At 46.5% G+C, this 26,907-nt stretch overlaps 1 protein-coding gene across 2 annotated transcripts in view; it reads right to left on the reverse strand.

Moving 5' to 3' along the window:
* Window positions 1-26,907, reverse strand: part of RUNX1 (RUNX family transcription factor 1) — a 237,856-nt gene that overhangs the window by 37,163 nt on the left and 173,786 nt on the right. Inside the window, exon 7 of one of the 2 annotated variants that reach the window (XM_019658650.1) lies at window positions 4,213-4,404. The exons of the other annotated variant lie outside the window; for it this stretch is intronic. Within the exon in view, the coding sequence (XP_019514195.1) occupies window positions 4,213-4,404 (192 nt within the window). The remainder of the gene's footprint in view (window positions 1-4,212; window positions 4,405-26,907) is intronic. 2 annotated transcript variants of the gene reach the window in all.

The raw sequence follows: 26,907 nt of genomic DNA on the forward strand, positions 1-26,907 counted from the left end.
AGTTGGGTTGCTATGCAGTTTGATTTTTCCCCCAAGGCTGGAGAGGGGGTTTATCTCCTCCTACAGGAAAGCAGGAAGCTTTTCTTCCTTTGTCAATCCAGCTGATACAGATTGATATACGCAACCCTGTACAGCTGAGACACCAAGTCCATCAGGTGCCTCAAAAAGCTTCCCAAAGAATGTGGTCTTTCCAAAGTAACTTTAACTTTTGGGAGAAATCTCTATTAAAACAAAAATTACTTGGATACTAAATATCAGGAGATGATCTGAGCAGTCGGGGTACCCCCTGGCCATATGGAACTCTCAAAGAGAAGCACCCACATGCCTAAAGGCTGATCAGATGTTGCCTGGGTTTGGATGTGAAGAAGGCTTTGGTTCCAACAGATCCCACAAGAGAAGCTCTTAATGTGAGAAGGCCAGGCTGTTGCCCCAAAACACTAAGCAAAGAGTGTTTGGGGAGCCGCCTCGCTTCCCACTCAGCCTGCGTTCACTCCTGCTTAGAGACTCAGTTTTATCAGTTAAGTTTTCTTTTCTCCCCATATTTGACATTGTCCCAAAAGGGGACAGTTTATTAAGGTGCCCACCAGACAGCCTGGTCATAAAGTTATTATTATTATCATCAACATCCCGTGACAAGAGAACACAACCAAATAGGACTGCCAAACGAAGGACCAGCCCAGCACTTCTCCCATCTCCCCGCGGGCAACTGGAATTCTTCTTGACACTGGTCAGCCCTGTGTCTAATCGATTCCTGATCCAAGTGTGCGCGCCCAGGAGAAACTGCCACCCCGTCAGCACCGGCTTTGTAGCCAGAACGGTCTGGGTGTAAGCCCAGGTCTCTCACTTAACGGTCTTGGAAACACTGGACAAGTGAACCTCCGAGGTTCACTTGCTCTGTCTATAAACCATACCACAGGATTGTGGCGAGAAGGAAATAAAATGTACAAAAGTCTGACACATGCCCACATATATCAAAACTGGTCAAATTCAAGAGTTAAACCTCACACCTTGCTGTTTCAGGCAACACACACAAGAACAACAAAACTGGCCTCTGTTTCTCTGGCTGTGATGGTTTTCTGCACCAGCAGAGATCACTCCATCACCATCTTCCCAGGAAGGATGGGATTATGCAGCTTTAAACATGGCCCATCATGTTTGGGAAACCAGGAGTCAAATCTTAAAGTCACTGGCTCTGCTGCCTGAAGCCTTCTCTAAGCGGGGAGGAGGTGTGGCTGAATTGACATCAGTGCCTTATCTTTCTAGAATCTGCCCCATTTCATGTTTTTAAAGGACACATGTCCTTTTTCCACCCATGACTGCAAAAGAATTCTAAAACTCGGCCGTAGAAGTGCACGATGATGTCTTGACTTGCCTATGGGTGTAGCCAAAGTGACAAGATGGCTTTCTTTTTAATTTTAAGACCTGGTAAAATAGGAAGTGGAAATTAACCTCAGCCCTTTTATAGTTAAAACCTCAACACATAAACAGTGGTTTGGAGGCATGGCAACCTGCCCCCGTTTTCCATCTGTACCCGGCTTCAGATAATTTGAGATGTCTATTTTGAGTGATTCTCAAGCACCTCTGATTCTAGATAAACAGAGGCGTTATTATATATCTGTGATTTCCTACCCATACAGATAGAGTGATAAGTATATCTCTCCCAGCGAGGTCCCAGCAAGACAGGGCGGCTCAGCCCCCCTAACGACCCCATGGTCTCTCGAGCCCCCACTAGCTGACATGTCCGCAAAGCTGAAAACGTTTACACATCTGCACAGCACGGCTCTGACTACCTCTAGGAGATTTTCCTTACAACTGCTGCCATTGCAGGAAGAGCCACACACATGAGCTGAATTTTTATGTAGAGCACCTTCTTGACGTATTCTGGAAGCTCGAGAGCAAAGCCTGAAAACAACCGTTTTCCTACCTGTCAAGAGCAAAATGAAGGTCCTGACTCAAAGAGACTTTACTATTATCCCTGTTAACTGTGTAATTTCAGGGGCAAAAACTCCCAAGGGTCTACTCATCAACTAGGGTAAAAAAGCATTTTCTTATAGGGAGAAAAAAAAACTAGAAAGATAAAGGAAAAGTCATTTTACATGAAAATATCTTGGACACGTAATTTTTTAAAAAGTTGTTCGAGTTTTACAAGCGAAGCACTGGATATCAAATCGTAGTTTGGAAAGAAAGAACATCAGCAATATAGTTAACACATTCTTTAGAGCAGCAGCTAAGCCCCTAGGGTACTCTAAAAGCAAGTTATTAGTGCTTAGATGTTACAGAAGTAAAAAGTTTTTAAAAGGAACAAGAAGGGTGCTGCTCCCTGTTAAACCTGATACTCGCTGAGCAGACAGCGTCCCAAAGAGCTGAGGGATGCCCAACCCCTGCGTCCACGTGACGCCTCCACCCAAGATGGCTGACCGCTGAGGACAAGACTTCACCCCCACCTCGCCCCTGTCCGTTTTTCTTTCTGGTAAAAAGAGCATATCTGACCAGGAGGGAAACGAGACCGGATTCACTGCCCACCCAAACTGTCTGAAACAAAGCCGACTTCATGCTGACAATTTCAACTTGCCCCCATGAGGCTGAATTTTCCACTGCCTTTAAATATGCTTGTTATTGGGTTGTTAAAAAAGTCATGACGTATTTTTTCTGTGTTTTTCATTGCAAAAATGCGTCGTGACTTTTCTGACCACCCAATCATTTTGGTTGCAATGTCAGTAGAAAAAGGCAAATCTGTTTATCAACATAGTAGTATACATGGTCTGTTATGCAATGAGAGAATAACAGTCTTCCCTTGGATGTTACCGATGGGGGTCCCGAAGATGACATGAATGAATTTAAATGGCCCTAAATATAAGATGAAGGAACCTTCTCGAGAATTTTATTCTATTTAGAAGAAAACTATTATTTCACCCCAAACCCATCTCTCTCGCTTAATATGCCATGGGATCTAATTTACCATACACACTTGCACTTTAAACAAAATCAATATGCATATTTTGAATAAATATTCATGATTGTTAAGTACCAGGAAACCGATGATCTTCATAGGACTTCTTCCTAAATCCACCTGAGATGGTAGGTGAGAGGTAGCCTCCAAACATTAAGCTTTCAGTTTCTGGTTGTACACAAAAGGGGTGCTCAACAGACAGGCCACTCAACAGCTGTGTTCACAGCATCACACAGGAAGATTTCCATGGGAGTTTTCCATTCAAATAGAAGAACCTTCCCGAGAAACATAACTGAGAGCTGATGGCAGGGGCCATCAATCAGGCTCTGTGCAGGAGAGCGGGCATGCCTTTCCAGGGCCCACAGGCGCTAACCCGAGAGCCAGCTATTGCCCCCGCCCCAACCCTAAAGCACTCAGAATGCTTGCACATCCCACACACACCCCACAGAGAAGATGCCCAGGGCAATTCCTGCTGTCCTAGAGGGACAAGTAGCCCATCCCTTGCTGGCCACCTGCCCTCTCCCCCAGATGTGTTGCTTATCTTTTCCTTTGAGTTCAGCAAGGCTGGCACTTTGAGAAAGGAATCTTACTGTGACCACATCACATACAGCTGTGTCCTGCACGGCACAAAGGAAACCAGTGCATTTCGGAAATTTGCAATGGTATCACAGAGCAAATACTCATTGACGTCAGTGTTTCTATAGTGTACATGAACGATGTGTATTATCTAATTTGGCACAGTGGGTTCTATGCAATCATTGCATTTTACAGTGTTGTTTTTTGCAATTGCCCGCTAGCCCCATGGGGGAGGGGGAGGGTAACCTCTGCTGCCATGGCATCCAGACGTTCCTACTATTTCTTTTCTATTTTCAAAACAATGGATATTAGATACAAACCCCACAAATAATCTGAAGACAATAAGAACTTGAAACATCCTGACCTGCACCTTGGGGTGTGTGTGTGTGCGCCTAGCTGTCTGTCTGTCTTCAAGCCTAATGGGTAGGTAAGAAAATAGCATAGCCAAAGCTAGCCCTTAAAATACTCAAGATAGTACCTACACATACCTATCCTGTGTAGCAGCCCCTCTTGATCGGTGACAATGCAGAGCTAACTCCGCAGGTCTGGGGCTGCCTGAGACTGTGTGTCTAACAAGCTCCCCTTTGAGCACAGAGGACCACTCTTTGAGCGTAGAGAAGCGAGGATTGGCATGGGGGAGTTGTGCCCGAGGGCGAGGCAGAAGTGGGCTCCATCCAGGTACTTACCCTGCATCTGACTCTGAGGCTGAGGGTTAAAGGCAGTGGAGTGGTTCAAGGAAGCCCGAGGGTTAGGTGTGGGGGCTGGGTGGTGTGGGCTGACCCTCATGGCCGTGCGACGCAGCTGCTCCAGTTCACTGAGCCGCTCGGAAAAGGACAAGCTCCCAGACTTGGTCTGATCATCTAGTTTCTGGCGATGTCCTATTGTGGGGAGGCGGGGAGGGAAGGAGGGAAGAGATCAGAAAATGTACTGTGGACATGCTAAAATTCGGGGTTCTCTTGTCCTTCCCCTCCCTCTCCCCTCACCCCCAACGTGGGTTTGCTGGAGATGTGCACATTGGGTTGGCTCCCAGTGGGAATTTGGGAATTTGGGGGCATTGTCCCCAGAGCAGACTGGGGCCCCTTTTGTCACACGGGCCAGTGGGTGCTCCCCCAGTCTGGCCTCCATACCCACCCCAAGCCTCCGAACCCATCTCCACTGGGCAGAAGGCAGTGGGCATACAGGACTTGGCGGGGGCAGTGATGGCGGGAGGGGAAGGAGGTGCATTAATTGTTGGCTCTTGGCCACACACTCTGGGCTAAGACATGGCAGCCAGGAGGGGTGCCCTCCCGGTGGCATCAGATCAGCCGCTCCCTACTGCAAACCCAACCACCGAAGGTTTCAGAGGCTGCAAAGTGGGCCCTGGAGCTCAGCGGGCATGCCCCTTCCAACAGGAAATGAGGTGTGGCTGCAAACCCACAGCCCCTGGGAAGGCGAGACTTCCTGTTAAATGCAGGGCATTGGGCAGCCCCTCAGCCCCTCTGGCTCTCCCTTTCCTCTCAAGCTTTTCACCAGAATTCTTTCTTCCCTGAAGCCGACTTTCCCAGGCGCACCTCCTAAGAGGGAATTGACAGGAAGGTGTAGCCTGGGCCTCATCCAGTATTCCCAGCTGGCCAGGCCACCGGAGCCCAGAGGACGCCACCAGCAGACTAGATGAGCTTCCTCAGGGGCCTCAGGAATCCAAGGTGGGTGGGTGGGCCCCTCAGTGTCTGTAGAGACAGTAAGTGTCTTTGCCTTGCTCCTCATCAAAATCGCTGTCACCAGGATGCAGGGAGCAGAGGCCACTCACATGGGACAGGCCATGAGGGTTGGGACCTCCTGTGTCCCCCCTTCATCCCCCATCAAAATGTCTTTAAATGAGAGACTCAGGCCTGTCAAGCAGACTCGATGCCCTGAGGTACTGACACAGCCAAGGATGGATGCCCTCAGAGTTGCTTCCTCACCCCGCGGTTTGAATAAAGAGTCATTGACCGATTTCATAACAAGCTCCCCTCCCCCCGATTGTCAAGTGGCTTCAAAACAAGATTGGAGAAGCAGCCTGCTTGTTGCCAGTCAGGCTCTCCTTCACATGCCCTGGCCCAACCCTCAGTTAGAAAGAAGGTCCCTTGATTTCACTCCCCGCAGCCCGGGGTAGGAGACAGGGTGGCAGAAGGACATTTTAGCCCGGCTCCCAATTGCTACAATTATAACATTAAATTTTATAACTTGCATTATGGCTCCAAATCTCCATGGCTTGCCACTTCTTCCTGCTGCCAGCCCCCTTGGCACAGTTGACACTGTCTCAAATTCCAGACCAGTAAAAGGACCCACTATATTGCTGCGATTTTATCATGAACAAGACTTGCTTGGCTCCAAAATAAGGAAAAATACTTAAGCATAATATTTGTGCAGCTCAAATGCAACGCTCCCTCTTTTCATGTGTCACCAAGGCAAATCTGGACTCTGCTTCAGCTCTGCAGCCACAACACTCAACATGAACACAAACAGCCTGAGTCACGCAGGCCCGGCACACATGTGAGAGGCCTCTTACCAGCGGAGTATTTTAAGCACTGGCCTTGTGGGCAAAAGGCCGTGAGGCCAGGTCCCGGAACAACCCCTGTCATCCCTTTCCCTCAGGAGTCTGAAAACGTCTTTTTCTAGAACATTCTATTTCAGGCAGTCATGGAGTAAGTAATTCAGCGTCTCTGGATGGAGCTTTCCTGGCTCCTCCCTCCTCTTCTCCTTGTGACACATTCTCAGCTTCCTGGGGTGACCAGACTGAAAAATCTAAAGTTTTCGTGCAGAAAAACCAATAATCCCAACTCCAAAGCCATTCGAAGCATAACAATTCAGCTCTTTCCATGCCTACAATGACCTAAGACCTGGTGTTAGGAGTCAGGAAAGAAGAAGGCAGGAAAAAGGATCCTGGAGCATTCTACTGCCTCAGAAAGAAAGCTGGCTAGAGAAGTGACGGAGGAGAGACTTCCAGGTTTTGTACCCATTTCGAAACTTCACATTCCTTGGGCACCCAGTGGCATTTCTGAAGGACACCGTGTCAAGGACAGTGGGTGACCCATGGGGATGTTGTGTACGCGGTCATTCTGAATACATGGCATTGGCCGTTTTGAAGAAAGGCCTTCTAGTGTGTCTGCCTCAGCCACCAAGCTTGGGGACCACGTGCCACCAAGAAACCAAATACGAATAAGTCACTTCAGGTAAGCCATGACTGTGGACAATGTGAGATTATCATCATTATTATTAGTCCCCTCTCCTTGCTCTATGCTTAAAAAAGTTTTAACATGGGAGCCATTTCTGTCCCAGCTGACACCTGCCAAAGTCGCAGTCATTTATAGAGACTAAGTGATGGCTGTCTGCTTTAGCAGGAAAGTTTGGGCATAACTCTCAGAGAAAACAATTCTTCACTCTAAGCTATTTCCTAAGCCCGGAGAGTCGTGGGGCTGAGTTTAANAAATGAGGGTCAAGAAAAGGTTATTCTAATTTCAAAAAAATATGGAGTACGTCGAATGTGGAGGAAAATTGTCCTGTGGGAGAGTGGGGGTAGGGTGGGGGGAGAGGGAGGGAGTTCATTCTACACCCTGTCATGTGAGATCCCTGGAGTAAGACCCTTATTGCCTTTCCAGGGAGTCTTAAGCCCCTTCCTCACAAAGGTGCTAGAGAGTTGTAACGCCAAGGCTCCGGGGAAATGAAAAGCATTATCACAGTAAAGGTGTGGTTCAGATGCACTTATAAGTGAGATCAAAGGAACACCTAATTCTTCTTTTCTGAAACCATCAGATTTCATGTGCCAAATAGCAATATTTTGTGTGAAATATAGAAGCTTCCAAGACAAACTTGCAAGCTGGGGAAAATGAATGCTTTATGTCTTCAGTTTCCTGTATCTGGGTGCAATTAAAATGTCAATTTGCCTCCTGAATTTTAAATACAGGAGAATGGGAAATGTCCACTATCAAATTCACTTTTCTTCCTTCTTATTGAGTACTAGGCTTCAGAGGGCAACAGGGAATCAAACATCTGGTAAAATGACAACACAGCCCCAAACATATGCATGCTCGTGGCCTGGCTTCCTGAGCACGTTGGAAGTAAATTGTGACTGTTTACATGGTGGCCCTTAAAATACTGGCTACCTCAAGATTTCATACTGAAAATCATATTGAATCTTAGGCAAAGTGGACAAGGATACTAAACCAGGGGTCTCTTACCATTTTCAGATTTTAAAGAAAGTACTTGATTAGAATTTTATTATATATGTAGGGTCATAAAAAGCCAACAGAAAAAGAAAGAATAAAAACAAGTTAACCCCATCCACAAAATTTTACTTCATTCCAAAGACATACGTCCTGTAGTTCTCTGGAATGGCGGCCCCTATGGTGCCCGAAATGCTGTGGGATTTGTGACGGATTATGGGACCAGATTTCCGTTTTCTGCTGTGAAAACTAGACTGCGTAGGCATGCATATCTCATCGAAAACTAAACTGCCTTTGTCAAGGAACCGTTGTAGATCTGTAAAATAAGGTATATGATCTTCTAACAAAGATAACAGATAAAGCTGAACTGTAACCTTTTCCTGGAAAATTTTGGCTAGCAAGAATGATTTTCTGGCAGTCAACATGTTCGTTCATGCTTCTGATATGGGTTTACTAGTTTTCTTGATATAGTCTCAGCAGAAAAATGACAGAGGTCTATATTCAAAGCATATTGTCATGATGAGCAGTTGAGAAAAATCCATGTGAAGTGATAATACCCAAAAGACATATACCTATACATGTGTATGTGTCTGTCTATCTATCAATCATCACATTATGATTCTTCTAAAAAGATATGTGTATTTCAAAAGAGGTTTGTCAGTCATTCTCATACTAACGACATGGATCTGGATATGAAAACCTGGATTTTTCTTTCCTTCACTTGCTACTGCTTTATAACGATGGAAAAGAAACTTATGTGTGCTAGGCTGGTCTAACAGTCTAATCTCCAAGCTCCAGGCTCATCAAAGTCATTAGGACTTTAAAGCGATGGTATCGAGTGAGACTAGGATCCTTCCTTAAAGCACCTCGCAGGTGATGAAATAAACCTTCCTAACTGCGAGCCTATCCATCTGCTGGCAATGTAAGGTTGGGCAATATTGTCTTATATTATGTATTATGTATATGTTATACGTACAATATATAATGTAATATAAAACGTATAATATAAAATATGTAATGTGTGTTAATATAGTAGACTACAGATTATATATACGTTTACATATCATCCAATGTTATATAAACATAGATAGCTTAACTTTTCCTCCCATTGCTTTCCACATTATTAAGCTAACGGACTAGCATGAAGTTGGAGTCCTTAAGAACTGGAGAAGGGCCAAGAAAAATCAATCGTGTTTTAACGGATGGGCGGGAAGTGAAGTGCAGAGAAGTCATGTCATTTACCCAATGTCATACAGCCAATGAGAGAAAGAGGGCAGGCCTGAAGACACACCCACTCCCTCCACCTCACCCCGCCTCACGCTCCATGCACCTAGAAATACCAAATTCTGTGAACCCCAAGTGAATAGAGAGGAGAGGCTGTAGGTCACGGTGACCCTAGAACACTTCACTAACAAGCCCTCTCTGCCCTTACAACCCCACTTTTGTTCCCACTTGTGCTTAGAATAGCCGAGCCAGAGCTGAACGGTGACCCACAGTACAGAGCTGTGTCTCAGCCGCCGCTCTGGCTTGTAGGTCTGGGCTGAGGACCGAGAGCTTAGATTTCTGCTAAGGTCCAGGTGATGCTGCTGCTGGTCCCAGGGACACACTGGGAGTGCGAGTGCGAGAGGGAGCGACCCCTCCCTGTGGTGCGTGTGCTTTCAACGTGCTTCTAATTTGCTGTGGGCTGGAAATGAAAACACCAAACATACCAGAACTGTGTTTAGACTAAGCGTCCGTGGTCACTGAGTGATGACACTGTTTGGGTGGTAACTACTGGTCTTTTTCTTAAGTTTTTAATTCTTCGATGTATACAAAAGCAGCTGAAAATGCCACAAGTCTGCCCTGCAAATAGATGGGTGGCTGTGTCTTTCTCGGCATCACTGAGATGAGTCAGTGAGTCGCTGTCACAATAATCAGGCCCATCTGTAAGGTGAGCCCAGTATTCTCAAGTGGGAAGTAACTCCCACCCTGCCATCTACGGAAGGACTTTGGGGGACAGCAGGAAGGACCTACTATTCCACTGCAGAAATGCAGCAGTTAAGACCTCTGGGCCCCCACAAGGATGAGGGTGTTCATGCAGACGCCATAATCCTTTTGTCCCCTAAGGAAATGGCATGGCACCAAGGAAATGTGACCGCCCATCTGGGTGCTAAGAACGCTCCATTCTAAACCTGCTTTTCCACCCAACTCTCCTGTGGACAAGAGCGAGTCTCTTCATCACCCAGCCTCCTTATCTGGAAGGCTGGAATTAAAGGCCTAAGAAGGATTATTCCGAGGGCCCCTAAAAGCATTCACAGCAATTACATCTGCAGCGATTAGCTACTCAAACTGGTTCTTGTTGGACGGCTCTAAGCAGAGGCTTCCTTGGACAACTTCATGTGACATTAGGATTCTCAAAGTTTTTTGTTTTGTTTTTTTTTCCCAGGTCGATACCTGGCCTTTGGGAGCCAGTCCCAAGCCCCACTGTCAACTGGTGTTCGGAGCTCTGCCTTGACCCCCAGCAGGTCTTCAACTCTGGGATCCCACCTGGCCTGCCCTGCCTGCTGGTGGGCACCTGCTGTGGTGGTCAGCACCTGTGGACGACATGTCTGGAGAAGTCCCTGTCCCGCTGCCTCCTGCTATTTCATCAGTGGCCTTTTGGACAGGTAACAGCGACCTTGGAAATCACTTTTCACGGATCTTCTCCTCTGTCGCCTCAAGCCTTCATGTAGCCTTTCCTGCTACTTCACCGAGTAGGACAGCCTGTTCTGTTTTTGCCCCTTCCCCATTATCTCCCAAAGGCAGCGTCCAGATGGAGTGGGCCATTAAAGTCACGTGAACCTGCTGGGAAGCTGTCAGGGGCTACAGCTGGGAAAAAGCCACTCTGCCAAACGTTAGTCTAAGGTCTCATTTCCCTGTTTCTCTTATTGGTTAGAAAATAATTATGCCTTTTTGGTCCCTGGCCACCCCCTCCCATCAGAGGCAAGAGGCAAGAGGGATGGTAAGCTTGAGGTTAGTGCCCATCCCCTTCCCTGGGAAACTGCCCCCCTCCGCCCACCACGAGTCCCGTGCGGGGCTTCTGTCTCCTTGTTCAGGCCCCTCCTACCTCCCACAGGCAGATAAATCACAGTGAGCCAGTGGGGAAAACCCACTGAAATGCTTCCCCTTCCTAGGTCATGTCCTAGGGACGTGATGATTTACCCCAGCAGCGTCACCAACAGGGACAGTAGGGCCTTTGGTTGGGAAGAGCTTTGTTTCTCTTGCAGGTGACAACAGGTAAGCAAGTGACCCCCAAGGGTCCCCTATCCTGGGTCTTTCCAAGCCACACAGTCCTGCAGCGGCCCCTCATGAGCCATAAAGTGCCCATGGTAGAGGTCAGGCTGTACTTTGCTGATCCTGCTTTCTAAGGTGAATGCTCCCTACCTGACGCTACAAGGCAGGCCATTTGAATTCCCTGTTCTGCTCCAGCCACACTGGCCACCTTGCCATCGCTGTGATACGCCTGTCCAGGGCCTTTGCACTTGCCGTTTCCTCTGCCCAGAACATTCTTTCCCCAGAAACCTGTGGATCAATCCCTCCTTGTCCTCTAAGTCTTTCTTAAATTTCATCTTCTCCCTGAGAACTTCCTGAACAGCCTATTTTAAGTTGCAAAATGTTCCCTACCTGACCAATCCCTACCGTTTAGCTTTGGTTTTCCACATAATACTAGTTAATTTTATTTATGGTCTATCTGTGCCCACTGGACTGACTGTAGGCTCCATGAGGGTGGAATTTTGTCTGTTTTCTTCACAGCTGGGTCCCTAGCACCTATAAGAGCGCCCGACACACAGTAGGCTCACTAAATGTTGACTGAATGGCCAACTGACTGACTGAATGCTCAGATTCTTCACGATTGGACCACCCATTCAATGGTCCTCCATTTAATTGTAGGAAAGTAAAATATTCATTTGGGGCAAAAGAAGTTTGAACTAAAGTGTTCAGCTGAAGAACTGTGGAAAGCTCAGAAAAACTACTTGTTGAGGGGAAAGATCAGAACCGAGCATACGGACCTTCCTGGAGAATTGTCTCCTTCGAAGTTAAGTGAGTCTGCAACACGCACGTGCAGAGTCCCACAGCTTCCCTCAAGTTCATGGGCTAAGACATCACTGCTAGACAAAGCGTGAAAGGAAAGGTGTAGAAAGCCACAGCAAAGTGGAGAGGAAAGCCAGCTGGGGCCAAAGCGAGATCAACTACCACACACTTCAGGCTTCAGCGATGGCCCACGCAGGGCCTGCACCATCCCTCTGCCTTCCCAAACCATGCCCCCCACCCTACCCCAATTCACAGAACAAAAAGTTAAACAAAACTGAGCTCCCCGCAGCTCAAGACTCATAGTAACAGTGGCGAGTTCGGCTCGCTCACATGACCTTTTTGAGACCTGGGCCCCCTGAAAGCAGAGTCGTCAAAATCTGCAGTTGTTGGTCGCCGCTGGTTACCTCCTGTTTCTGTTTGGTGACTAAGGAGGTAATTGTAGCTTAGGGCGGAGAACTCGCCTGGTTTCTTTTCCTCTTGACCAGAGGTGGCCTTCTGTGGGGGTGGCGGAGGCAAACTCCCTAGAAGAGTGCAGACAGCCCACAAGTTCAAGAATCTTTCTCCTCTACTAGCCTGTAATTCCAGCTATGATCAACCCTCCTTCAGTGAAGGGATTGTCCCGAGAAAACCCCCTGTTGGAGAGTAATGAAAAAGTAACCCAAGCGTGGTAACTGCTGGTAATGTGGATTCATTTATCTGAGTAGCTCTGAATGGGAGGTGACTTCCGGAAGGGTAGGCTTTGGTGGGGATGTCGAGGGGGCAGTGTTGGACTACTCAGGAAATGCTGCCTGGGGCCTTTGAACTGGCTTTGCAGTTTAGGTCTTCAGCAGAGCTAGCCCCAAGGCAAGTTCTGAGGAAAAGGAGAAAATGACCCCAGAGGCCCACCTGCTTCATCTCATAGCGTGGCCCAGGCATTCCTGCGTCCACATAGGCCTTCTGACCTCTCTGAAGGTTTCCAATCCCTCCTGCACCGGCACATACCACACATTACTGGCAGAGGTGCTGAGCGTGTTCAGACAGGACCGGGGTAAACTGAGAGTCCTTCCAAGGTTGGGTCGCGCCCAGTCAAACTGGGTGAAAATGAATGAATGAATGCCTGAGTGAACAACCTCCCTTTTCCTGGGCTAGACTCACTCCGGGATACGCACCCAGCAGCGTGCAGGATGATCTCTACTCCTCTGGACTTCTGACAGGAGTAAGGAAATTCCCTCCCACGGCTAACAGTCCTGCCCACTGGGCCCAGGGCCTTTCCCAGCAGCTGGGCTGCAGCAGCCGCTTCCTGCCCTTCATGTCACAAATGCCAGCTGCAGCCTGGGCTGGCCTTACGGGAGCAGACCAAGGGGCCCGCCAAAGCCCTTTAAGAGACGGCTGAGCAGGCCCTGGCTGGTACAAAAGGACGGCGGCACCCGGGCTACTCACAGCTCCTGAGCACTTACTTGTCAGAGAGCTAACAGTAAGCAGTAGTCGCTTTTCATAGGCTATTCGCCCTGCCTCACACCATCCAGAGAAAAAGCTTTCTGGTCGTTTGGGGGATGATGGCCTCCCTCAGGCTAACTTTTATTCACTATTGTCAACATCCACCTGAGAAGGAGCATCTGGGAGCGGGCAGAGAGTCCTCCTCCACCAGCTACCTGAAACTGCAAGTGGCTACCTGCCTGGGACACCCAAAGAGCCACAGCACAGTGATGAAAACACTGGTCCCACCGCTTGCCAGGTGACGTTAGGAAGGAAAGTTCTGTTTATTCCAAGACCCAAGCGGCCGCCTTCACCGTGGTGACCGCCTCTGAACCAGCGATGGAATGAAGGACGAGAAGGCTGTCTGTGCTTCCTTCACAAAGGCCATCAACATCGTCCTGCCCAAACCCTTTCCAGGTTTCAAAGTAACAGGCCAGCCCCTTTCTCGGTCTTTACCTTGGGACTCTGCCCCTGGACGGCAGGCCTGGTGGGTGGGACCAGCTTCCCAGCTCCTCTCTGCTAGGAAGGCAATAGGAACACCGCCTTTTCGACGACTGTTTTGAACTTTCTCTCCTTTTAACTCCTCAAACAGTCCCTCTTCTGTGTGAATACTCTGGTGTGTAAACGCAGTATCACAGCTCAGTGGGCGAGCCCTCAGATTATGCTGAGTGTTTTTTCAGCCTGAGACGGGCCCCTACCCCGAACCCTTCCCCATCTCTTCCCCACCCCCAGCCTTCTTTTTTTTTTTTTTAAACCACTTCTGCTTCCTTCATTTTCTTTGCAGCTGCAGCAGAGAGATATAGTAAAGCTACTGTATAGGATTTTGAAAGCGAGGCCTCTGAGAGCTTTCCAAACTCCATACAAGCCGGTTATTCTCCAGCTTGTTTTCTTTGGCTTCGGTTAGTAACACAGAATGAGTCAAACAGTATTAACTTTCAATAGGGAAGTGGTGTGGTCAACCAGAGCTGTTTGCGGCTAGATTGTGAAGATAGGTAGGGCAGGTAATGAAGACCAGCCCATAACACTGCATGGAGGCAATGGAGGGGGCCAGCCTCGCTCAGAAACCTCTAACGGCTCAGTCTGCAGGACGCACGCCATCTTTTTTAGTTGTCTGAGGCATTAACGCTGAGGTCTCTGACCGGCCAGCTTCAGGAAGTTGGCCATGTTGGGGTTCTGTGGCTTGCACAATTGAGCACTTTGTGGGTATAAGGATGGCTTTTTTTTTTTTAAATGATGCAAAAGCCATGGGAAATCGAATTAGGGTGATTTCCCCTACTTAACGCATGTCACTCTGACATGCATCTCCCTTTCTTTCTCCAGCTTGGGGAAGGAGTCGACGTCCTCTCGCTCCCTGCGTCTTCCTCTGTGGCCCTCCCCCGCCTCCCCAGTCCTGGACCACTGTCCCTCCAGACTGCTGGCAGCTACAGGGCCCCGGACTCTCCTCCTCCAGGTGAGAAGATGATTTGCGGCAAGTGCAATCCGTCCTACAGATACCAAACGGTCCTTTTAGAAGCTGCTGAGGGGCTTCAGATCATCAAATCCTCTGTCTCTCTGTCCCTCTGTCTTTGTCTCATTCTGCAGATGAAGAAGCTGAGGCTCTGAGAGGTGATATGGGCTGCTGAGCTTGGCAGAGCCAGCCGGGGCCAGAATCTAGTTTCCCAGGCCAGCGGTCTTTCGGCTGGCTGCTCCCTTGCCCAGGGCTCAGGGTTCCTTTTCAGTCCAACCCAGCAGCTCCTGAGAACCAGACTCCAATGTCAGTGTTTTCCAGTTCGTTCTCCCTGCCCTCGGCTACCTATTTATTTTCAGACTGGCTGAATCACCCAAGGAGTAGAACGAGTGGCTCCCAACCTGGTCCCGGCAGCATGTCTGCAAATGAACAGGACAACAAGCCCGCCTCTGGAGCCTTGGAAGATTGTCACCTCCGAGCAGCTGCAGTTTTCACTCGTTCTGGGAAACTGGCATGAAGGCTCAATGGTGTAACATTTCACCTCCCTGAAATCTAAGCCAGGAATCTCAGGCAAGCAGCATATATAAAAAGCCACGGGTGAGAAAAAAAAGAAAAGAAAAAGAAGACGGGCTAAGCGAGTTACACGATGATCTTACACGCTTTGCAAGCTTTTCAATATGAAATCATAGAGTGGTACAGCAAAAACTGTATTTGGTTTTGTAAAGAAATAGATATTAAAAGAAAACTCAACTCTTAACTGTCAAGGCTGCTGCTTTTTGTTTCAAACATTCTTAAAGGGTACATAGTAGTAGGTAAAGAAAATATGAAGACAGCCTAACAGCAAAAGGTAAAATTCCTAAAAGTATGGGTTTCCAGTGGGGGCTGATTTAAGTATCTTTATTTTTTTCTCTACAGTTTTCTTCTCATCAATCCCCAGAACCATGATGAGATGAAATCTACCTTTAAGAATTAGTAATACTTATTATTTATTAAGTAATATTTTAAGATCCTTCAGGTTTTTGTATAATACATACAACAATAAAAGTTTCTATTATTATTTTTCTGTTATCTAATTACATATCTATCATAATTCTATTATCTCATTGCCAGACTGTTTACAAAGCACTTGGATTATATATTATCTCAATTCGTCCAAAACAACCCTATGCAGTAGGCAGGGCTCATATTACTATCCCCGCCTTACAGATGACCCAGTGGAGGCTTCTAGATGCTGAGAATCTTGCCAGGTCCCACAGCAACATGAGTGCTAACATTAAGAAACAACTACATTTTGAGAAAATCTTTGTTTGGAAAAAGACCATCTCTCTCCGAGGAAGCAGGGGAATATGGTTTTGCTTCCATGAGAAATAAGCTGTTAAAGTCAGTTCACTGACTCAGTATTTGGGGTTAATAATAGGTAGGGTGAGAGGAAAAAAAAAGAGGGGGAAAAAGGCCCTTATTGTATTATATTCTGAGGGCCCAATCTGCCAAAACAATTTCTTTTGAAAAGTAACTTGGCAGTGGCAAATATCTGGCCCCGACTTGGGCAGAATTCTCGTAGTTTCCCCTGGGAAGGGCTATGGAATGAGGGAAGGGGCCCGCCCTGTATCCAGGGCATGTGCTCTAATGATGGCTAATATTTAAGGAGCACCTCTGTGCCAGGCACGATGCTGTCATCAGATGTGCTACTTGAATCAACTCGCACAAGACCCCCCCCCAAGACAAGGATATCACCTTCCTGGTTTTGGGGAGGCTAATCTTATCACTGAGGAGAAGCAAAGTTGAATCAGGCAGCCAGCTCTCTAGCTGGGGCCTCCTGTCTGCCGCTCAGGCTATCTCATTGAATTCTCACACCCTCAGGTGTCACTAAGCCCATTCTACAGACGGGAAAACTGACACACAGGTAGAAAGTAGCAGGGATCGGATGTGGGGCTAGGTCGGTTTAGCTCCAAACTCCTCTCTCACTTCCTCAGGCTCAGAACTCTCTCTGCTTCATTTTTGAAACTCAGGCTGTATGTACCCTGTTAGTAATATCAGAAATGATTGCAAATATGTGGCTATGCATATTTCTCCTTAGCTCTTTACAATGAGTGAATTGGAAATATCATAAAACTATTCCAGAGGTAAGTAAAAATAAGGTGATACCAGGAGCAAATCAAAACAGGGCCATACTGCTTAAGATCTTACTCATTTCAGACATTTACTTTTTATCTCAAATGACCAGAAGACTGACCTCTCAGCCACGGTGAACAAAAACAAAAACTAAACCAAACAAACAAATGGAATCTCAAACGTCAGTCATTTCAATATAGGAAAGTACACTGAAAGATTTCAACAACAGTCTGCGTTTTAGTCAATACTTGCTGTAATGGAACCTGAGTATATGTAAATCATGGAAGTACCAAACTAATGTATTGCCATTAACTTACTTTATAGGGGTCTAGGGAGTTGGCAGATTAATTCAACTGTGTTCCTTTAAAAAAAAAAAAAAAGCAAACAGAAAGAACTTTGCTTTGGGCACTTAAAAGTGTTTTGTGTTTTTTTTTCCCCTTGGCTTTCATCTATAACTGTATCTCCGGGATATTTGGCTACTGGCTAGAGTGAATTTTCCTAGTAGCACTGCATGACTTAGTTGTACATGGAACTTGATATAAATATACCATGTGTAAGCCGCGCTATGAAAAAGTCATTTCACATCCAACCAAATGTCAGTGTCTTGTGATGTGTCTGGTAATACAGCTGTAATGCCCAGTAATAGATTATACCTAATTTACCCCTTTCTTTATTGCCAACTCTTCAGAGTAAAAAAAGCAAACCGTTAAAACAAATTGTTTATGAAAGAAAAGAACATGGAAAGGACGGGAGAGCACAAATTGCAAGTTAGCACAAATAAACACAGACCTAGTGCCAGCGGTTGCTTTCACTTAACTTATTTCAGCTGATCTTCCAGGTATATATGAAAGCGTGTGTGTGTGTGTGTCGTGGTGGTGGTTGTGGAGTTCTATGAGACTTACCGGATCCAATTTCTACTAATGACTTTTTTAGCTACACAGCTTTACAGGAAAACAACCCAAGCCTTTGGGAAAATTCAAGAAAAGTTTTTTCATTTTTTCAAAATGAAAAATGAAAAGTGGCTAATGTATGGAAAAAAAGTCTGAATTCACCCCAAAGCTGAGAAGCCAATGCCTTATAATGCACGGTGCTGCGATGTGCCAATCGCAATCTGTCCACATCCACCATCACTCCACATGCTGTGGGTCCACCCACCCACCATGGGAGATGCACGGCCAGAACCTGGACCACCTGTGCCTGCAGCAGCCATGGTTACCAGCATCGCAGCTTAAGCACTCCTCAAAATACAACGAGATGGCATGCACAGACCTCAGCGGAGCTGCTCCCCAACCATCCCAGGAGGGGGCTGCACCATCAGGCCACAAGGTGGGAGGGCAGCAGAGCACCCTGCACTGGAATGTGCCACTGTACATCTTTGGGAGGTGGGGGAATGAAGATAAACTGTACCAAACAGATATCCCACAAATGCAAAAAACCCTAACAACAACAACAACAACACACACACACACACACACACACACACACACACACACACACACACACATACACACACAACCAAAATCCCCCAAAACAAGTCTAGAATGGCAAGTTAATTTTGGAAACTCAGAGGGTGATTTGAGTGCATTTTCTGCTCTGCAAAGCATGGCTGCACCTAGCCTGCTGGTGAGCGGCATTAGTCCCAAGCAAGAATTTAGATGCCGAGAGACTCTGGCTCGTAACATGTCAGTGTTCTAGAGCAGCGTGGAAAAGCGTCTCCTATAGGCATATTGTGCATATATTGGAAAGGACCCACATATTAGATCTCAAGTACGGACTTTTGATATTACTGAGACAGGATTTATACCCTGAGTTTTTCACGAAGTTCAACTTTTGGGGGCAAGGCTGTTTTACTCATGGGGGATTAAGGAACAAACAGTGCCTGGAGTGTTTCAAGGGTCCATAAAAACACCAGGAAAGAAATTTTACTAGGTCTAAATACAAAAGGAAAACTGAAAACAACAACAAAAAATCAAAATGTTTAATTAAACATCTAAAACGCAACTATTATGGCAACTTCATGAATTTTTAAACTTAGGATTCACAAATCCTCTTTGCTTAGAGTTTTCTTATAGCTACCGTATTACAAGCCTAAATGCAAATAATTGTTCCATCTTCCAAACCCTTCTCTGTGCCAGGTTTAAAACGTTCTACCGAGGCTGTTGCAATTAGCCTCCCAGCCCAGAGTACAGCCACTGTCCCTGTTTGTGGAGGCTCAGCCAAGCCAGCTACCCCCAGGTATGGTCACCCACACAGTTAGCAAGTGCCCAAATGTGGATCTCAACCACTGATTGTAATTATATGCTGATGGCAGCAAAATCAGGGCCGCGGGAAATGAGACCCTCACAGCCAGATAAGTCCAAAAACAAATGATAAAAGTCCTTTTAAAAATTTACAGGAAAACAAAAACAAAACAAAACAATGTGAAGTCTAATCTGGGTGCATGTGGACATGTCTGATGTGGCATCGGATGGAGTCGCCCAGGGGAGGAGGGGAGGCCGGTGGGGCTCCGCCTCCCAGGGGCCCTGTTTGCGGGGAAATGTAGAGCTCTGCTTTTCTGACAATGTTTCGTTACCTGTTCCTAGTGGGAACTAATTTAGAGATGATCTCACCCCATTGCTTAGCTCCATGAAAGAGGAAAGTGAGGAGAAAGTACTAAATTGCCGGACTTCACACCCACTGTCCTGGAAGCATCAGCGTGAAACCCGGGTCCCCCCCCCCCCCCCCCCCGTTCGGGATCCAGAGACCTTTTCACATGTTTCACGATTAAGAAACAAATGCCTAAATGAAGACAAGATTTTTTTTTTCTTTTAGCACTTTATAGAGTCAATTCTAACAAGGACTATAACATGTTAGCCTAGATCTTGACCTCACAGGTGTGGCATTCAAAATTAGTGATATGAGTCTGCAATGGTCCCAGTGGAAAGGGGAACTCAAGGTAATGGTGTTAAGTTTTATTCCGTTTCTTCTCTCCCCCGTTCTCTACGTTAGGCTGAGAAGGTGCTAGATCGTTCCTTGGGGTTCTCTTGGAACCTAGAAGGAACTGTCTTTCTGCAGCAATACAAATGCCATCGAAAAATCTGAGTGACTTCTGTATAAATAGGGATAGTTACCAAAAGGTCACAGGCCTGCCCAGGTCTCAGCAAGCTGATGAGGCTTCTGGGGCAGGAGCATACCCCTTCCAGGGCCGTCTCACATCCCCATTCACCCTTCGCCTGAATTAAGTCTGCTGCAAACTCAAGGGTCAGGGGAATCTTTATGTACATAAAGTTTTCTTGGTCTAGCTTGATACTACTAAAAATAATAAACAGGGATTCTCAAACTCACTGGAACTGTCTGAGTAGGATTATTGTTAATGCTTTAAAAACTGCTTTTGCCAGATCTTCAGGGAGATGGGGTGCTTAGCACTGTGAGAGTTATAGCACCCGGTGGAAGTCACCCTGGGAGGTCCATCTTAGCATCAAAATGCCTTTCCAAGTGGGGAAGGAGGAAGAGAAGTAAAGAACATTTTCTCCTCTCTGACCCTCTGTCTGTCTCCTACTTTATATTTGGGTGGGAGGGGAGAAAGAATTAGGTCCTTTTTCTTTCGTGGGTCAGGATTTCATCTATAAAGATGAAAGTCCAAATCCGATATTTGAAGGATCGAAGGGAAGAGGGATTAGGCAGAGCACCGTTCATTGCCGGAAGACATGCTTTATGCAAGTCCCAGCGAACAAAGTGGCTGTGGATTGATACTCACAACCCTGAGATCACAGGCCTATGAACTGTTTGGTGTGCCACTAACCAGTCAGGAGCAAAGAAAGACACAGAATTTCCATCCTCCCGGTGGGCTGTACGCTGTGCTCATGGATCCTCTAGGAAGATTTGCCAAAGGGGACCTGGACTCCTGGCAGTCAACGTTGTCACATTATTCCTGCATGCCAGCACTGGAGGAAGAGGTTTATGTTGTACACCATCTTCACCTCAGGTCCCCACTGATGCCAAGCCCCCCAGCAGACCCTGGTAACAGACACGGAACCAACCATGCACGTGTGTGATAGCGTGGCTGCGTAGTGGGTCACACCCCCTGCCCACGGCACACACGTCACTGAGCCCTGCCCAAGGGAACAAGCTCATTCCTTTCTGTCAGGACAAAAACAGCCACTGCTGCCCAGGCCACTAGGTCCTGCGTTCTCAGAAACAACTGCATTCGAACCAGAAGTGTATTGATAAACTCTTCTAATAAAAACTTTCTGAAACAGAAATTTCAATACAACGAAGTTCCAGGAGGAGCAGTTGGTGCAGTTCTTAAAATCAGACATTGGTGTCTGCCGATTACAGCGTCTGGACTGCTCCGTTTCGGTTTGGCTTCCTAACCATGTGACCTCGGCAGGGACTTTATTTTGCTGTGCTTCTACTTCCTTACGTGTTCTTGTGAAGACTATACCAGCTCAGAGATGCCAGTGCTTTGAACAATCAGCACTGTGAGCTGTTATTACTATCATCAGGTGTTTTTATGATTAAGAGAAAAATAACATCTTAAAAAATAAGTGTCTATTGGTCAATCACAAGACCAAACTGTAAACACTTCTGCTCACCCCACCTTTATCTGAATAAACTTGATTTCGTGTACTTTCAGGTCCATTATCGCCATGAGTTTATAGGGACTTTTCACATACAGTGATACCTTGGATCGCGAGTAACATGGTTTGCGAGTGTTCTGCAAGATGAGCAAACATTTCTAATACATTTTAACGTGGTAAACGAGCGATGTCTTACAATATGAGTAGTTTGTTTCCGGAATGACTTATGCTCGCAAACCAATGTATCATTCTATTCCTCTTTGCCCGTGAAATACACTTGGTATTTATTATATAAAAATCCTGTTTCTTCTCTCTCTGTATACTGTAGGTTTGCTATTTACATTCAGAATCATAGAAGAAAATTCTATTCGTGTGACAGAATCTCAACCAGGTCCTTCACAAAGGGGAGTTAGGCCCTTCCATCTAACTATTTTAATTATAACTCCCTATTAAAACAGAAAAAAAAAGTTAGCTGGCAAGAAAACCAGTGCCCCAGAAAAGAGCATCTTCTAAAGTTTTTAAGTAATGGGTCCACCTCGTTATCCATCCGTTGTTATTGTGTATCCTAAGAGCTCAAGCACAACACAGCTACTGGGAATGACTCCTTCAACCCAAGGGCAGAAGTCGTCCCAGAAATGCTCAATACTTGTTTTATTAACCTTTTCAATTTTTAATTAGGTTACTCAATGTTCCAGATGTAACAGATTCCTAGCCAGAGAGGTGATGGCTCATGACATCAGAATGACTGTCCACTCCACACCATTGGGACCCACCTAACCTCCGCCGTTGGGTAACTTCTGGTCCCAGCTGCTCCATCACCTCAACCTCTCCTTCGCAAAATCACTTCCTTCACAGCACTGAGCTAATTTGCGTATTTGAATTATTTCAGGATATATCTGCAGAGAATATGCTTTGGTATTTCAATATTATCATACTGCAGACACACGGGCTAAATTATGTACACATGGGCTGAGAGCTAGAGGTTTTCACTAGGTCCTCCAAATATTTAAAAAAATACATAAAAATAACTCTCAAATATCCTTTTTTTTTTTTGAATTTTTATGAGAGTTTGTTTGAGCCAAACTGACAACATACACTAGGGAGCAAGATCTCAACTGTTATTTTTGTTGTTTTGAAAAATCCTTTCACTCTATCTTTTAGGCTGAAAGAGAATGCTGTCTTTCAATATGTTAACAAGCTATGAAGCATTCTACCTAGGAGCTGAAAATAGATTGCCCATGGCTGCTTCTAAGAACGGATCCCAGCAGAGGATACCTTCTGATGATGCTCTTTCTCCATAATAAATTTAATTTTTCAACAATTGGTAATTTCTCTACTGGTTTGAAACTTCGAGTTATCTCATCAGCCTGGCCAACAGATGGCTGTGGCATGTTCTGAAATTCTTAGTCCTTTTCTTTATTACCTGAGTGGTGGGTGAAATGAGATAGACTTTCCTCCTGTTTTTTTTGCACAAATGTTTCAAGCTGAAGGCTCCACGTCTGCCGTGATGCACTACCATTCTCCCTTTCTAGACAGTCTCACAGCTGAGACAAACATGAGAAGTCATTTAACCCACAACCTTATTTCAAACAGGAGGGTACTGAGGCTGGTCAGAGAGCTTAGTACAGACCACGTATAGATGTTATGGCATGGATGCAGAGGGGACTGGATAAATGGATGGATGGATGGATGGATGGATGGATGGATAGATGGATGAGTATAGGATGAGGAATCAGAGGCTCCTCATTCTATTTCTGGCTTTATCAGCAAGCATCTCTTTTCAATCTAGGCAAATCATTTCTTGTCTCTGGGGCTGCTTTCCTTAACCCTATGCCACAATTAGGCCTAACCTCTCAGGTCCCTTCCAGCTCTCACAGTCTTTGCTTTCATGAAAGAAGAAAACTTTTCAGAACGATTTCATTTGGCGATGCCAGGACTATTTTACCAGAATTGCCCAGGATCCATAGACCATGATGATAGAAAGGCTATGGGAGGTCTTATTAATCCATAGATTTGACATTGTCTGGGCGTCCTGACTTATATTCAGTGACCTCTTTTAACATTACATTAGAAAGTGCCTGTGAATTATTCACAATAGCTCAGACCCAAAACAACCTAAGTGTTTATCAAAAGATGAATAAAGAAAATGGTGTGTGTGTGTGTGTGTGTGTGTGTGTGTGTATCTCACTCAATAGAACATTATTCAGCTGTTAGAAAAGAAGGAAATCTTATGATTTGTTACAACATGAATGGACCTTGAAGGCATTGTACTAAATGAAATGACTCAGACAGAGAAAGACAGATATCACATGACCTCACTTATATGTGAAATCTGAAAACACTGAACTCATAAAAACACAGAGTAGAATGGAGGTTTCCAGGGACTGGGGTGGGGAAGGCGGAAATGGGTGAAGGTGGTCAAATGGTACAAAGTTCAAGTTATAAGATGAATTAAGTCCAGGGCCGGCTGAGTGGCTCAGTTGGTTAAGAGTTTGTGTAAGAGCATGGTCTCTGAGCAACAGGGCCGCCGGTTAGATTCCCACATGGGCCAGTGACGCTGCGCCAGAGCTGAGCTGTCGCTGAGCTGCCAACAGGTGGCAGGATGGCTCAGCTGGTGTAACAACAAGATTGCCTGCTCGATGGTGGGCTATGCCCGCCCGCAACTAAGACTGAACTCGGCACCTTGAGCTGAACTGCTGCCCAGATGACTCAGTGGATAGGGCGTACGCTCTTAACAAGGCTGCTGGTTTGACTCCTGCATGGGATGGTGGCTATGCCTGCCTGCAACTAAGATTGAACACAGCACCTTGAGCTTAGAGGCCACGAGCTGCCGACGGGAAGCCAGAGAGTGACTGGCGCCCTCCACAACGAAGATTGAAGAACAACAACTTGGCTGGTCCCCTTCCCCAATTCCCCAACACTGTTCCCCTCCCCCAACCCCCCAATAAAATCTTTAAAAAAAAAAAAGATGAATAACTCCTGGGATGTAATGTACAGCACAGTGACTATAGTTAACAATACTGTACTGTATATTTGAAAGTTGCTAAAAGTTCTCACTACACACACACACACACACATACACACACACACACACACAGTAACTATGGGAGGGATGGATGTGTTAACTGAACTTATTGTGATAATCATTTCACAACATATACGTGTATCACATCATCATGCTGTAAACCTTAAACTTACATCTGTTATGTCAGTAATATCTCAATAAAGCTGGAAAAAATTAACTTGATCATTTTTTAAAAAGTGGCTGTCAGCAGAGCATCATCAGAAAGAAGTAGTTCCCAGAGTAAGTCACAGCAGTCAAATAAGAAGAAAACAGCGTTGGAACACAAAAGAGGACACAAAACTAGAACGAGCAGCGATGGCCCCCTTTCCATTCACTTCTTAGGGCGAGCAGAACAGCCAGCATTATGCAAGTCACCCTGGGAGTCTGTGCTTTGGAGTTTTTTCTAGAAGTCCCTTGTGAAATGTGAGAATATCTGTCTGGGCCTTTAACACGCCTTTATATCGCACATATACTTAGTAATTTAATTTTCCCCTAGACCCCAAATGCCATTTGGCAGGAAAGAACTCCATAAAAAGGGGTCGCTCTTCGGAGCAAATCCCTTCTGTCTGTTCAAAGCACCCTTCTCAATAATGACTGTTTTTCTGAAGTTATAAAACAGCAGGAAGCAGCATAAACTGTACATACAGGCTGGCCATTACAAACGCACACCTCCCCCCTCTGACTGCCAGTTCTTAAAAGTCACAGTGGCCACCATTTGTTTTCCGAAGCTCAACCACCTCTGCAGTTCTTTGAATGTTACAGGGCATACTGGCAACGGGCCACAAGCTGCCCTTTTTCATGCACGGAGGGAGAGGGGAGAGGGGTGAAGAGCAGACATAGAGGGAAATCAGGGGTCACGTGGTTCAAGCTTCTTCCTCTGGGCAGGTGGGCATGCCTACTGTCCCAGAAACGGCTGCTGCTTCTATTTTTAAAGATAGAGATTCTACAGCCCCCCGAATGAGCCTTTCTAGAAGTTTAATTACCCAGAAAGTCAATTTCCCTGTGTCACAACAGCCTGCCCCCCAACCTGAGCCTTGCTATAATCTAAGCCTGCTTCCTCTGTGGTCCTCCATGGAGAGGCCAAGGCACCTGCTAGATGTCTCCGTTACGTTCAAAGCAGGGTCACTGTCTGTCTCTACTGCGCCATTCCTACTTTGGAAACCTGCGAAGTGCTCACAGTCGTCCCTGGGTTTGGCTGTAACTGTGTGGTCCTGTGCGTGTGGCCTGCTTTTCACACATAAATTGGCATCAGGGGATGTTATGAAGTCCCAGAGTTTCCTGAGTCTGGCCAGAAAAAGTTGACAGGGGAAAAATAAGGTCAGATATGGAGGGAGCCGTGGAGCGCGGCGGCAAATGGCACCAAGGAGGTCGTGGCTGGAACATCATGTCCTGGGCGCCGTCCCTGGTGGGGGGGGGGTGTTCTGCTGCATCTTTCCATGTGGGGGGGCATTAGGGAAGCTGAGGCAGCACGTCGGGTGGTTCTAGAAGACGATTAACAAGCCACGGGGCTGTGGCCGGGACGGCAGGTAAGACTGCTACGAGCTGCACTGATCACAGGATGACGTGTAAACAGTCACGCCCCAGAGGCAAACTCAGAGGCCCCACAGGCACCACCGAGAGACGGTCCTCTGAGGGACTGCGCCCCGGAAGCAGCAGCCAGAGACGCAGGCAGCGGGGCTCTGCTGGGGTCACTGACATTTCCTGAGTGCACTGTCTCTGCCAGGCACACGGCCTCGTCTCGTTCAACCTTACAAAGGAGCTGCCATTAGCCCCTCATTTTGCAGATGAGGAAACTGAGGTTCAGAGAGGCTCCATGACTTGCTAAAGGTGCTCAGTGCCTGAACCAGAACTCCACCTATCTGTTCCCAGAGCCCAAATACTTAACCAGTTTGTTTTACAACCTGGCCTCCCTGCATCTCGACTTTTGGGAATAGCAGGAAGCCCTGACTTTGAATCTCTCTCCCCCTGAGAAGACAGGATACTAACTTTCCATTGGGGACCTGATGCGGTTTGGAGGCACACAGATGCTGGGCAGGGGCTCCCGTCAGCTCCACAGATCTGCAACTGTAACCCAGCCTCCATCCCAGGGAAGGGTGTGGTTTGGAAAAGAGTGTTACTCTTGTGTTTACTCAAAGATAGTCATTAAGTCACCATGAAGACATCTCTCTGCAGACTAAACAACCCCACTCCTTTTTTAAAAAGCTTTCCTCATAGGAGCTATTTTTTTTTTGTACCATCTTTCTATATTTACTGGTTTCCCCTCAGGCGCTCTTCTACCCTCCCATTCTCTATTTTAAACAATCCTGTAATAAGATTTTGATCTGTGCCACTGAAAGAAGATGGTTGTTTTCATAGTTTTCATCTCCAGCCTTAACAAATGAATACAAGGATAGAATGGCTGGTCATTAGTCCCTTGTGGTCCACTCTGACCCTCCGGCCGTTTCGGCCACTGCTGTGTCTGCCCAGTCTTCCACTCGTTGTTTGTTTCTAATCCTGTTGAACTTCACCGTGTA

Source organism: Hipposideros armiger, unplaced genomic scaffold (genome assembly GCF_001890085.2).
Source record: "Hipposideros armiger isolate ML-2016 unplaced genomic scaffold, ASM189008v1 scaffold_285, whole genome shotgun sequence".
NCBI lineage: Eukaryota > Metazoa > Chordata > Mammalia > Chiroptera > Hipposideridae > Hipposideros > Hipposideros armiger.